Here is a 14,193-nt window from a genome sequence, read left to right on the forward strand (position 1 = left end):
CTCTTGAGCAGAGCTGAAGCAGACCACAAATGCCCAGCCATAGCAAGGAGTATAATACTTTCATGCTTTAGCAACCAACGTTGTGCTTTCCTTACCTTGAATGCCTGCTGTTAGCAAGTTAGAAAGGAGAAATAACACTGTAAAAATATTGTGCATGGCAAACAGAGATATCTGCTGTGGTTCATGGAGTTAAAATCTCAGGAAATTCAAAACATACTTCTGGATTAGACTAAAACTTTCAGCTCTTACAAATGGACTAGACAATGTGTATGAGTGTACACCAGTATTTTAGGTCAGCTCATAAAGTAATCATCATAGGACAGCAGAAGTACTTGTATATAAGTGCAAGTTTAGTGACTAAGAAGATAGGGAGATAAAGGTATGCTCTATTGAGCTCTCTCCTCTGTACCTGCCACACACTGACACACATGTATCTGCTACAGTGCTTTTCTCTGCTCTCCCTGGGCATCCTAATAAAGCACATTTTAGTCTCTGTGTGTACACAAACTTTAGCAAAATACACTGCATGTAATGACACTGTAGTGATTTCTGTGCTGCTTTGCCTTGCAGCATAATCTTTCGGATTTTGGAGGGAACAGATTGCTCCTCATCAACTCCTACTAGTCTAATGCCCAAGAGCAGCAGAAAAATATCCCAACACATTTCCACTTTTAATCTTTTAGCAGCTACCATTCTCTCTATCCTGGCATCATCTAGTCTGACAGAGATAGCTAAAAAACTTATTAACTTCTCAGGGAACTCAAAAGGGAAGCAAAACTATAAAAAATCAGTAGCAATGATTTGTCCTCCATGATAATCCCAGAGATAGTTTTCTTTGAGTTTTGGATTGCATATGCCAGATACTGCCCACAGGTCTTCATTGAGTGAGGGGGAAAAAGGTGCTGCTGTTATAGTCAAATATTGATACACCAAAGCCTTTGATAAACATCATTATTTCAAAGCTGCTGTTCACAGAAATGCAGCAAGAAACTAAGCTGCATATCAGGAGCTGCTGACAAGTCTTGCAGGGTTATGGTTAGGAAAGCCAAGGCCAACCTGCAGTTCAGTCTGCCAAGGAATGTGAAGATAAATGGGAAAAAAACTCTCTAACAGCAAAAGGAAGATGAGGGAGATTGTGGATCTACTGCTAAATGGAGCAGGGTGCCAAATTACACTGAAATGACCAAGATACTCAATGCCAGCTTTGCACTAATCTTTACTGCTAAGAATGACTTTCAGGAGTCCCAGGTCCCTGAGACGAGAGGGAAAGCCTAGAGCAAGGAGGACCCAGACTCAGGGGAAGAGGACCGGATTAGGAAACAAAGTGGACACAAGTAAATCCTGGGGATCTGATAGATTGTACTGATGAGTGCTGAGGAAGCTGTCTGATACCACTGCAAGTTCACATTGGACAGTATTTGGAAGGTCATACCTATTGGGAGAGGTTCCAAAAGGGTGGAAGAGAACAAGTATAATCCCTATTTCAAGGAATGCAAAAGGGAAGATCCATAGAACTACAGACTGCTCAGGCTCATATGAGTCTCTGAGAAGGTGATGTAGAAAATCCTCCTGGAAACTATTTCCAAAGATATAAAGGATAAGGCTACCAGGAGGAGGAAGCATGAATTTATGAAGGGGAAATCATACTTAACCAGCCTGATAATCTTCTACAATTACATTAATATCTTGTGGATGAGCACTTGTGGTTGATCACCAAGTTAAAAAAGTACAGGGTAGGGAAGTGCACAGTGAAGTGGATTGAAAATGAGCTGAGTGACCGGATTCAGAGGGTTGTGATCAGCAGCTCAATGTCTGGTTGGAGGCTAGTCACTAATAGTTTACTCCAGAGGTAAATCCTATTTCAGCAGATGAGTTGAACAGGATTAACTTCAGAGGCCACTTCCAAGGAGGAAGAAAAACAAGGGGATTCCAAATCTAACAAAAATCTTCCATCGGGTAACTTTACAAAAGTATTTGTGGTAGTAGTGGTGTCTTGTGATAGAAGATACCCCAAAAAATCCAAATCCAAACAATGCACAGCCCTTTCTCAGTTTGGAGCTCAACAAAACAAAACCAACACTGAAAAAAAGCTGAGGGGAAAATGGTCACTCTAATTTCCAGTTGATGATACTTACAGATTTGGCTTCTGTGGTGTTTTCTAGGTAATCTTCTCGAGATGCCAGAGAGAGGCTTGCTTGGTCAAGCTGTTAAAAATAACAATAAGCAACATTTAATAGATAAGATTAATCAGATATCAAAGGTAAATTGATAAGCAACCTTGGAGGAGTTCATGTTTTTCCCGCAGTTATGGTGGATGTGTGCAAATATGTAATACACACAATACTCTGCACCAGCCTGACTTCCCCAGGAATTCAAAATAACAGAAAAATGTTATGCTGTCCTGACAGATATTAACTAAGTCACATTACTGTGATCTGGGGAGCCTCTGATGCCCCTGCAATATCTAAGCCACCTACAGAAAAGAATCCCCTATGTGATGCAGGAGGTTATGGCTTCATTAGCATTAGGTAGTGCAATAGGACAGGGTTTACAGGATCAAACAGTTGGTGTTGATGACCGTTCATCCTATGCATATTTCAGGAGCACAAGAGTCAGCTTTGGGACACACCAGTCTAGTGCATAGACCAAATGTCCATGAGGTGCTGGAGTATGTTAGCTGCTGTGTATCTGGAAGGTATTGTTAGCCTTTCTTGACTGAAACTGAAATTAGACTTCTGAGCTTTGCCCCAGCCCAGCACTGGGTGCTGTATTTAGCTTTTAGAACCGATGTACTGGAACAGCTGGATGCCAGCCAGGATTGCAGGCATGCCCAGGATATTGTTATCTCCCTAGTACATTACCTAAAGGTGTCTGGTAGGTCCAGACGGATCTTTGATTTTCACTTATGCTTTTGATCTAAACATGGATGTAATTTGCTGGTCTACAGTCACCCTAATTTTGGAATTAGGTCCTCAAGGTAATTTCTAAACCAGACCTGAAAGTTCAAGATCTGCATTTAGTGTTTTGAGTGAAGTATCTACATGGGAATATTTGCATACTGCTTCAAATTCCTAACCAGGCAAAACTCACAACACAGCATATATTTTATAATTGTTCCTGGGAACTGAGATTTCCCAGAACTTTTCAATGTAATGAAATTAGGTTAGGCTATGGAAGTCAAAGCTGAAAACATCATTCAATCAGCTTTCAAACTCTTATAAGATGCTGATCGGGGCAGAAACAACGGGTTTGATGTTTTAAAAATATTACTTTGATGCTGTAATTGTTTTTAAAAGATAAATCTAGTAAAGAGAGATTGTATTTATTCATACAATTTCACATGTGCCTCTTTTAATCTAAATATTTTAGGTTAAACCATTTACATTTCACATTTTCAACAACTATAAAAATGTTCCAAATAGACAAATATATCTTAGAATCTAAAATTAATAAATAAATGTAATCTTTTGCTTGACTACCTGAAGTTCACAACCTTTAAAATATACCAAAATCAAATAAATCATCCTCAAAAAGGAGAGTAACTGTAATGCTCAGTGCAAATCTGATTCTTTGAAAAACAGTATCTCCTTTTCTGAGCATATTGAAGTAAAAAGAGTACGCTTTGATGCTTTTGTATGTGTGTATTGGCAATAGTTAACTTCAGAGTATTTGGTGTGTTTCAGTTATGTGACTGTTACATTAAATGTTCATTCAAGACAGCACAAAGATGAGAAATAAACAAAAAAGTTAACCAACTTCTTTAGTTCTCAAGAAAAAAAAAAAGATCATGTTGAATGCTGAACAAAGTTTTATTTGGAGTTTCTATTTTTTTATGATACATTGGTGATTTTGCAAGGCTGAACAAAAAGAATTTTGCAATAAAGCCATTCACACAAGTAGATTGAAATACTCTGTGGTACATCTACACCGTGGGGAATTTGTTAAAACACAGATAAAGTAGAATACTGGCTGATGAAATCTGCGGATCAAGATCTTAATCAAATTAACAACAGAATACCCTACCAAATAATACACTATTCATGGCATGTAGTGCTCCAGTAATTCAAATACTTAATTCTTAGGCACCACTAAGTGCACTGAGTGAAGGTAGTGATAGTTATAATTCATTTCCAAGAGATGAGCAGCAAGGATAGTCCTACCCAGTCCTTTGCTGACAGGTGAGCTGGACTGAAATATTATGACAGGAAATACCTAACTAAACAACTCTCTGATTCTACTGCTTCAGTTCTTTTAAGTCTTCAGCCAAAGAAAAGCTGACAGAATCTGGAAGGCATCTTAGCAGAATGACATCTTTAATACAGCAAACTGTTAATCTGCTGTTGACTATCCAGGAAAATGTCCTAGAGATGGGGAAAAGTTACCCTTCAACTTTCCGGTTAAATGCCTCAGTCAAGAGAGATTTTGAAGAACTGACTCAGAACTGACATCCACTTCAGTACCACCACAGTTAACTGTTGTTTGAACCCTAAACACAGTGTATCCTTGGCTACATTCCTGCAGCTAGCCAGAATGCCAGCAAACTAAGGATCATAGGTTCTATTTTGCTGTGATGAATGGCACCAAAACTTTCTTACTTGTTCCTTCTCTCTGGCTGTCATAAACGATTTTCTCGTAGCAGCAGAGGACTGATCTACTGTGGCTACTTGTCTGTAGTTCTTAAACAGCAATGCATTTGGCCCAGGCACTCAGACTTGCCATGGTGACATCTCACAGTAATACCGTTTTCTGTGGAATTTTGTCAGACTACAGGGAGGCAACATTCCTTGGGTCTTTTTCTCACTAAACTGTTGTGTAATGTCATGCACTGTTAACAAACTGGTAATGCTTTGGTCTAAAGGCATTAGCACTTCAGGAAAAAGGTACATTCTGTATTTTAGATTTAAAAGTTCTTGGGATACATCTGTGTTGTGTAAGCAGCAAATTATGAGTTTCCATCTTACGAAAAACAGCTCAAGTTCAGAATATCTGCTATTAAGGCACCATTCTTCATCTTCATAGACAAAAAATACATTCTTCCTGCAACTAATGAGTCATAACAGCACCCAAAACATGCCCAGGACTGGATATTGACCTCCTGTTCTCATACACATAGACTCTGGACATTGGTCTACTGCGAATATTTTTTTCCCTGCCATTTGAAAGAAGAAGACAACATTAACAGCAATATTTTCCTGTAGCACTTGGTTGCTGGTGGCATTCCTATGTATTGTACATTCCTATGTAGGGTACATTCTTATAAATTGGCACCTATCTGAGTATCTGTACGTTGGTAGATAATAACAAAGTATAAACATGTTTTTTTTTAAAAGAAGACCATAAAATAGCATGCAAAGTAACTTATGATATATTGTACCTTCAGGATATACCGATTGGAGATTTTGTCATCAGCAGCCACATACAGACGGATGAAGACAGAGTTACTGTATTGACCACGAAGAGTTGCCAAGGCTTGGACTAAGCTAAACCTCCTTTCTGACCACAGTCCTTCAGGTCCAATGTTGGATTCCAACACAGGCCAGCGGAATGGTGAATGTTTCAATATACTTAACAGAGGCTTCACATCAGCTTTTTCAATTTTATCTGAAATGCCAAAGTGTGACAACAATTATATTCTAGACAATTCAAATGCAGCAGCAGCCACACAAGACAAAGATTTAATGGCATCAGTTGATTTCTAGGGAAGACAAAACACAATAGCTGAAACCCAAAGCCTCTGCTCTGCCTGTGAGCACAGCAGCACAGGAGTACAACCCATTTTATCTATATCGAGAATAAGAGAAGCAAATCAGTATCTTTCAGAAAAGGCAAAGGCTGTAATTCAGTAAACATAAAACAATTTCTCACTTAGAAACCTGCACAGAAACTTCACTGTTTCTGTGGGCTGAGACATAATCAAAGCTAGAGGGCTAGTATCTTGGCACTAAAGCTGCAGGGCAGGCTCTCTCAATTGCTAACAGTCAGTCTTGGGCCATGCTGGAAGAAAACTGTCCAGGAAATCACAGAATCACAGAATATCCCAAGTTGAAAGAGACCCACAAGGATCATTGAGTCCAACCCTTAGCCCTTCACAGGACCATCCCCAAGAGTCACATCATGTGCCTGAAGGTATCTTCTTGAACTCTGTCAGGCTTGGTGCTGTGACCACTGCCCTGGGGAGACTGTTCCTGCACCCAGCCACTTCCTGGGTAAAGAACCTTTTCCTAAGATCCAACCCAAACCTCCCTTGACACAACTTAAGGTCACTGTCACTATTCAGCACAGAGAAGAGATGAGGGTCTGCGACCCCTCTTGCCCTCATGGGAAACTTGTTGTCTGCAATGAGGTCTTCCCTCAGTCTCCTCTTTTCCAGGCTGAACAGACCAAGTGCCACTCCACATACAGCTTCCCATCAAGGCCCTTCATGATCTTTATTGCCCTCCTTTGGGTGCTCTTTAATATTATTAATAGCTTAATAGCTTAATAGCTTAATAGCTTAATATTTTTCTTATATTGCAGTGACCAAAATTGCACACAATCCAGAAGGACAAAGGGCACTTCCGACTCATCTTTCACCTGTGCAGCTACATATGGGTAGTGATGTGTCCCAAACTAGTGTACATCACTTTACAGCAGCATTTAGAAGCTGAGGAAAAGCACTGCAAACATACCTAAAGGGCTTCCTGCCCTAACTTGCCTGACTCAAAGCACACAACTCAAAGATAAAGAGTCCAGGGCTGTCTATATCCAGCCCTGGGGAAGTGTTTTGATTAAATAGATTTACAGAAATGTACAAGGTGCTGAGCAACACATGTTGAAAATATCAGTATGAGAATTTCATAGGAATGATCCTCTGCTTTACTGACCCCAGGCACTAATCCCACAACCCTGTGGGCACAGTTTTAGAATTCTTTTGCACAAATAAATATCTCTTTACAGTTTCCTGACTAGCAGAGGTCTCTAAAACTGAATTCTTGTGTCTGAGTGTACCTCAGTCTCAATAGCCACCTTCAGTAATGTGTAGAAGATCCTCTGCATTCAGTTGAATCCATATCAGTGAAATCTGTGCATCTGCTCAGAGCTTCACAGAGCTCAGCAGAGATAAAACCCCTGCCTTTATAAACACAGGGAACCATAGAATATGCTGAGTTGGAAGGGACCCATCAGGATCATATGTCCTTCTTAAAACAAGCCACTTACTCTCATTCATGCAGGATGCATAAAGGATCTTGGCCTTCTGTACGGCTTCACTGTCTCGTCTTTTGCTGATGGGTTTTTCAAGCAATGCTGAAAAAACAAAGAAAAATTTTTTCAATACAGTAGAAAATGTAGAAAGTGTTTGCTTGTTTCATCATTTGCTGTAATCATATCATTTGTTTAAATAAGGATGAGGTTCCACATGTACTTTCTTAAGCAGTAGCAAAGACATAATCGCAACTTTTTCAATACTCAACAGAGAAGGCTTTTTTAATAAATTTATTTTTAATAGGACTGATTTAAAGCCAGGTAACAGATGCTTCTTATTACTTGTCCTCAAAACCAGCTACTCTCAGCAAACTGAGGGGACAGGGATTTGTGGGGTGAGTGTGTGAATGAGCACAGAAGGCAGGGAGTATGGAGTTCTTTGGAGTGGCTCAGCTTCTGCTGCTGGTACGTTATGAAATCAGGCTCTAACAGGGAAGATCAAAGAATCCCAAGAGCAAGACCATTGATGTTCACTTTTGTCACCTCTGCTGTTGCTGACAGAAAGCGGCAGAGAACTGCCCAATTGTCTGTCAAACATGTAAAACCTCAGTCCTGGTAGTGACACAAAATGCAAAGTGTCCAACTGCTATTTGTAAAGCTGCACTATATACACACTCACAGTCACACCACAATATAGGTGTCAATGTCCTTGGTGCTCAAAAGCCAAACAAGCTTTTCTAAGCTGTCATCTCTCTACATTCTTTGCATTCTTCACATCATGTTATGGAAGGGAAAGAGCATGAAAAGTCCATCTGAATCTCAGCAGTCCCCTCTCAGCTGCCTGGAACTGTTTTATCCAATTTGTAAATCAGCCATCACGCAGCTGCAGATACACATACTATGACTAAATGCAGAGGCAGCTTAGCTTCAAAAGGATCTATCAGCTCAGGTGCAGCACAACAGGAACCCTTCCACAGCCAAGAGAAGCAGGGTAACACTTAAGTACAGCAGAGAAACAGGGCTGGCTAACTCTGTTGGAGCTCATCTGGTTTTTGTAAGACCCAAACAGGTCCTGCACAGCACTACGTCATTGTTACTGGGACTGCTGGAGAGAGTGGAGGTTTTGCCAAGTTCCTCCTGTTTTGTGCTCAGCCAGAGCTAAAAAGCCTTGAAAACTTCAGGAGTGACCTCTCTGTACCTTACTACCACCCAGTGCTCTGGGTTTCATATGAGAATAGGCAGCACAGACCACAGTGTCCCAAGAGGCATGCCCCACACAAAAGGGGGAACAAAGTGCAACACAAGAGCCCCAATGGCCTGCCAAAGCAAAGGACCTCTGGAACTTCACAACACCCACCATGGCAAAGCCAAACCGCTCCCGCGTGGAGGTGAATCAGAGGGCAATGCAATGTTACTGCTCTGTGTCAGTACTGCCTGGGGTGATGCAGAGTACTGAAGAGGTGGTGTTGCTGCCACCCAAAAGCAGCACCCTCCTGCAAATGTGTGTCAGCTGCTCACTCTCCAGCCCCTGCCCTTCCAGCAGCTTGCCAGAGGCTTCCCCCAGTGACTCTTCATGGAAGAGAAAAGTTGGGTGGGACTGATGTGGCTGAGAACAGTCTGGGTTTGCATTGTTTCATTCAGTATCAGGAGTTTGTTGCTTGAGATAGGATTCTAAGGCACTTATTTCCCAGAATTTCCCCAGCACCTTGTAGAACCAGCCATGCTGCACCTCTCATGTATTCCTGCCTGAGCTCATATAAGCACTCATGGGACCATAATACAGACATGAAACTGCTTATTAGTCAAAGAATACACCAGGGATAAGCAAATGCCACTTGTTCTCTCTCTTCAGTCCCTTTTCTCCTTACAAACCAACCAAGCCAGACCAAACCAAACCAAACCAGGTCCAACTTATTTGCTTGGATCCTTAAGAGATTTAATGAGATGATTCCCTTTTAGTTATGGGTAAGATTTTCCCTAAAACCAATTCCAGACAGGATCCCCAATACCTTCGACTTTAAATCCTCAAATTGTTAATATTTTTTAGCTTGTTAAATACAATATAATGCCAATCACTGGCACATATCTTCAGTGCATGCAATACTTAGTAGAATAATCAGACCCATTCATATTTTAAAAATGGCATTTTAAAAGAAATTATAAGCCTAGATAAAACTAAGGGTTAAAAAATACCCTCCTACTAGAGCCATTACAATAATTTCTGCCCTTGACAGTGAACTGTACAGCCATGAAATTTTGAAGCTAATAAAATTCAATGGCTAAAGCCCAGGTAAAGCTCAGGAGACATACAAAGAATGAAAGTCAATAAAATAAAATCCACTCTATAAATATACCCACATCAGATCCTGGTAAAATCAGACCTGGTGTAGTCCCATTAAACTATCTCATTAGGGGACAGAATGAAGCAGTGACACTCACTGCACTATTGCAGAGAATAAGGTTGGGTAGATGCTGCCAATTTGCTCAGAATTCTTTTATAAACACACACAATTCTTGGTTACAATAACAAAAATTTCAGTGAGCAAACATGAAAAAGTTAATAATATGGTTGAATCCTCTGGACACTGAAATAGGAGATGCGATTCATGATTGTTCTTTAGGCTATAAAGGTTTCTCAGCCTTAACCTCAAGTTTTCAGAAAAATTTAGAAGCTTAAACCTGGAGGACTGCTCACATCCACAGGATTTCTGCATTAGCTAGTATAAAATCCAAACATAAGATTTAGAAATTTGCTTCTTATTTAGCTCACAAATACGTATGGATTTTACATGTCCTTGAGTATATAGCAAGAAAAGGCAAGAAGCGAAGAATACTGATCAAAAATAAGTGTAATCAATTAGTCTGTCTCCAGGTTGCTTATCCATGGAAAGAAAGTCACTACTGTGATTGGAATCAATGTAGACACATCAGGCTATCTTTAAATTAGCAATATTGGGTACTGTGAGTAGCCTGGCTGTAGCTGCAGGCTCTGGCAAACCCACTCCTGCACTGAGCATATCTAATCGTGTGGGTCGATGCACTCTGTGTTCTACAGGGCAGCATTTTGGAGGCTGCAACTCAGTCTCTGCTCCCTGTGGACCTCCACAAGTAGAATAAACCTGTCTCAGGGCCACCCAGCACTGCCCCCAGGATAGAGAGGCACTCTCTGAACAGTGCTCCATCTCTTGGCACATGACATGGATTTCAGGCTCTCATCTACACTAAGGGAAATGCCAGTCAGTGACACACAGAAAGCAAATTCAGCCCCTCTGAAAGAATTCACCTGAACTGTAGCTGTCTGGGAGGATGGTCTTTCCACCTTGAAAAATTGTAATAGCTTCAGCTATTTTCTGTTTGGACAAGAATGTGTAAGCAAAACCTATAAGGTCTTTCAAGGGTTAGGAAGAGAAAGACCACCACAGATCAAATGTTCGGGCTCATGAGATACCCATCGACCTGTTTAGTTCTCTGCTTTTCCTTGCTAAACTGCTACTCTCTTCCCTCACTAATGAATTGTGTGTATTTGTATTTGTGTGTAGAAATCCACTGAGAAGTTCAATCTAGAAGGCTTTTCTTAGGCATAGTTTTCTTAAACTTTGACCTAGTTAGGGAGATGAGGGCTACCAACACTTTGACTAAAGCAGCTCACTTAGCACTGAGAAGGACATTATGTTTGTTCTTCTTGCAGCTTTTTTCTGTTCTCTCTCTTTTTTTTTTCCTCAGTTTCTTGTTTCAAATTAAAAATTCTAATTCCCTAAAGTAACCTTCCATTTTAGGACACCAAACATTTATCTTTAAACAAAAATTTTTAGCAATCAGACTAGGAAACATACATCACTCCAACAATATAAAAAAAAATCCTTAAAATAATAGGTCATCTGTCAGCTCCCAATTAAATGTCCCAGTGCTAGACATAGAATAGCAATCTTGCTGCAGAGGTTAAAAAATCCCACAATCCAAACTGATTTGCAACCATCTGAAAAAGCACAGAATTGTTATTATCTTCAACTACAACTTAACAATTTATTGCTGCTACTGAGTTATAACACCAGCCTGTCACACTTCAAAGCAGAATATCATAACCAAAAATCACCAGGACAAGCAAAGTGAATCAGCATAGCTTAGGGCACCAAACATAAAGTTTGGATCATGTTTCCTTGGCCAAATACCAAGTACATGTTTGAGCAGCATTTCTAACAAAGCAGCTCTTCTTGTCTTACTTCTTTTACTTTCTTCACCTTGAAATTATGCCCAGTGTCATTCTCTTTGGGATAAAAAAAGATCTTGCCTTGTGTCACTGACCTCAGCACCTTATTGTCCATGTTTCCATATGCACAGGATGACCAGATGCAAGATTTATGTTTCCCTTCACATAAAACTTAGTTATGACAAGTGCCAAAATGTAATGGCAATTCTGCTCCTTGGCACTGTAATAACATAACTCATCTCATTAAGTAACGACCACTTGAACAGTCAGAAACTGGCTAAAAGTGTTTGTGATATCCTAAACTTTCTGAGGCTGCAAATTGCTTCATCATTCAGTTTCTTTTACCAAGGGGTGGTTCCCATTGCAATCAAAGTCCTTTTAGTTCTGGCACCTCGGGTCAAGCAGGATTGCATCACGGTGCTCCCTGGCTCTTACACAAAACACAAAGACTCAGCATCACCAGCAAAAAAAAACCCCAATACTCTATAGGTGGGAATGATCCTCACTTGCCTGAACTGGAAATGCTCAGATACACAGTCAAAGAAAAAAGCCACAGCTGGGGGTGGGGAGCTGGGAAGGGAAGGAAGAGAGAGTTTATATTGAGTTGCCTTCACATAGTTCTTTTCCAGGGCAAGAGGGCTAAAAAAGGGCAGCTTCCTGTGGTTCACTACCCTCCAGTAAACAGCAATCATCTGCCGTTAAAAGTGACAGCAAGGCACATTACCAAGTAAGCTTTGCATGTGTGTGTGTTTATTTAACTGCTTACTATTCTGAAGCTGCTAAGGATAGTCCTGTGGCTAAGAGTTACCTTTAATCTTACTTTCCATTTCCAGCCTGTGTTGATTTTCCAGCCCACTGTCTTGCACAGCTTCACTTTTCAACCACCATATTTTATTTATGGCACCAAGAAATCCTGTACCTTTTCCTCTTCTGACTCGCAGGGCATGAAAAAGGGATCATAAAGCCAGATTTGCAGAGAAAAAAAACATGTATGCCATTTATTCAGACTAGAAATACTGATTCAATTTATCAGTGTCCTGACTGGCAGATTGCATATATCCTGTGTGCTATCAGAAAGTTTTCTACATAAATAGTTGAGCTCCAATCCCAGAAAACACTATGTGATTTGTGAAACTTACTTCCTATTCTACAGAGAAAAATACAAGGTTTTTCTGCACTTTTCAACCCAAGAAATGGAGAATACATAGTGCTAGTAAAGATAGTAGCATTTTTTCCCCACTAATTTTTGTCCTTATCCTTTTACAAACCTTTGCTCTATGTGCAAAATGCAAACTGAAGTGTTTGCACAGTGCTATCTGACAATGATCTGAAATATAATGCTTTTGTATCTTGAAGAAAAACAACTGCATGTGCAAACATCCCACTGGGAATATGCTCGGACTTTAAACAAAACAAAAATTATTCAAGAACCCCAAGGGACATCCCATTTCCTGGAAAGTTGTAACCCTGGAAGAGTGAAAAGCTAGAGGCAGACAAATAATTCAGCACAAACTCCCAGGGCAATGCTAGAACTGACAGTGGTCTTGGACTTCTAAAGCAGAGAAGTATCAAAGTGAGGAGATGATCTTATTGTTGTACAGAGCCTGGAGACAGCCTGGAACTCTACCTGTTCTTCAGCTGTCTGTATTGAAATAACAATGTTGGACAGCTGGACAGAGGGCAGAAAAACATCAGAACAACTGGGGGGTTTTGGGTGCACTGGCTTGAGAAATAGGAGGGATAAAAGGATCATGTATTGAGGGAACATGATTTTTCTCACAACAGATGTGAAAGGATGATGGGATCACAGAAAATGGTGGGTGCCAGAGAGGTCTTCAGTCCATTTGAACAAGGCAGAAGGAGAGCCAACAGTTGGAAGGTGAAGACAAATTCAGCAGTGACAGTGATTAATCACTGGAACCAGAAAGCACAGGAGATAGTGCCTTCTCTGCCCCCTAACATTTTCAAGATTTGATGCTTTTTTGGAAGATAAACTTTCCCCCAAAGTGAATTATGTTTTATGCCAGTGCAAGCTATTGAGCTGCATTACATAAGTAATGTAATTGCCTGTGACACAAGAAAGGTCATAGGAAATTATCCAATGGTTACTCCTGGAATTGCACTCTATGCATTTAGGATACAGATCTCAAAGCACTCTTAGACATTGGGGACCAAGAAGACACAGCCATTATCCATGGCTGCAGATAAAGAAAGTGATCCACAAATTCTTCCTTATCTAATTCATGCCAGAGTCCTACTGATAGGAATGCTGCTCCTTTATGAGTATAAAGCTTGCTCAGCCTGATCCAGACACTCAAAGAGCTTGATTCTTTGGAGATGGTGAATGCCCTTCAGTCCCTTTAATGTCAGTGACAGTGGGAGTTGGTCAGATGATGCTCAGTACTAAAACTGAAAGCAACTTGTAATGCATTCTTTTGGGGATCAGATTCAGAAAGCAGCCCAAGGACCTACTCATTCAGTGGGCCACAGGCAGAAGGTACTTTCACAGTAGGACCCTGTCAAAGGCTCACACAACATCATGCTCTCCCTTTGGTAGCAGTAACTAGCAGATATTTGCTCCATGTTGGATAGTTATTAACTTAGTTTCATAGACCAAAATGCAGGAGCTTTGCTTGTGAAAAGAGAGTTTATTTACAAATACCTGATGACGGAGAATTTCTCTTTCAATTCTTGAGCAATACTTTCTTCTTCACTCTCCTCTCTTTGCTGCTCTGCAGCTCTAGGGATTGGGCTTCTAAACTGATGAGAAGAATAATTAAAAGAGCTGTCTGCAGCTATCACTG

At 40.5% G+C, this 14,193-nt stretch overlaps 1 protein-coding gene across 1 annotated transcript in view; it reads right to left on the reverse strand.

Annotated features, from left to right (window-relative positions):
- The window catches only part of PHEX (phosphate regulating endopeptidase X-linked), a 99,823-nt gene that overhangs the window by 70,879 nt on the left and 14,751 nt on the right, over positions 1-14,193 (reverse strand). Inside the window, exons 4-6 of the mRNA XM_071551157.1 lie at positions 7,198-7,284; positions 5,375-5,601; positions 2,136-2,204 (exon numbers count right to left, since the gene is read on the reverse strand). Coding sequence (XP_071407258.1) covers positions 2,136-2,204; positions 5,375-5,601; positions 7,198-7,284 — 383 coding nt within the window. The remainder of the gene's footprint in view (positions 1-2,135; positions 2,205-5,374; positions 5,602-7,197; positions 7,285-14,193) is intronic.

Source organism: Pithys albifrons, chromosome 1 (genome assembly GCF_047495875.1).
Source record: "Pithys albifrons albifrons isolate INPA30051 chromosome 1, PitAlb_v1, whole genome shotgun sequence".
Taxonomy (NCBI): domain Eukaryota; kingdom Metazoa; phylum Chordata; class Aves; order Passeriformes; family Thamnophilidae; genus Pithys; species Pithys albifrons.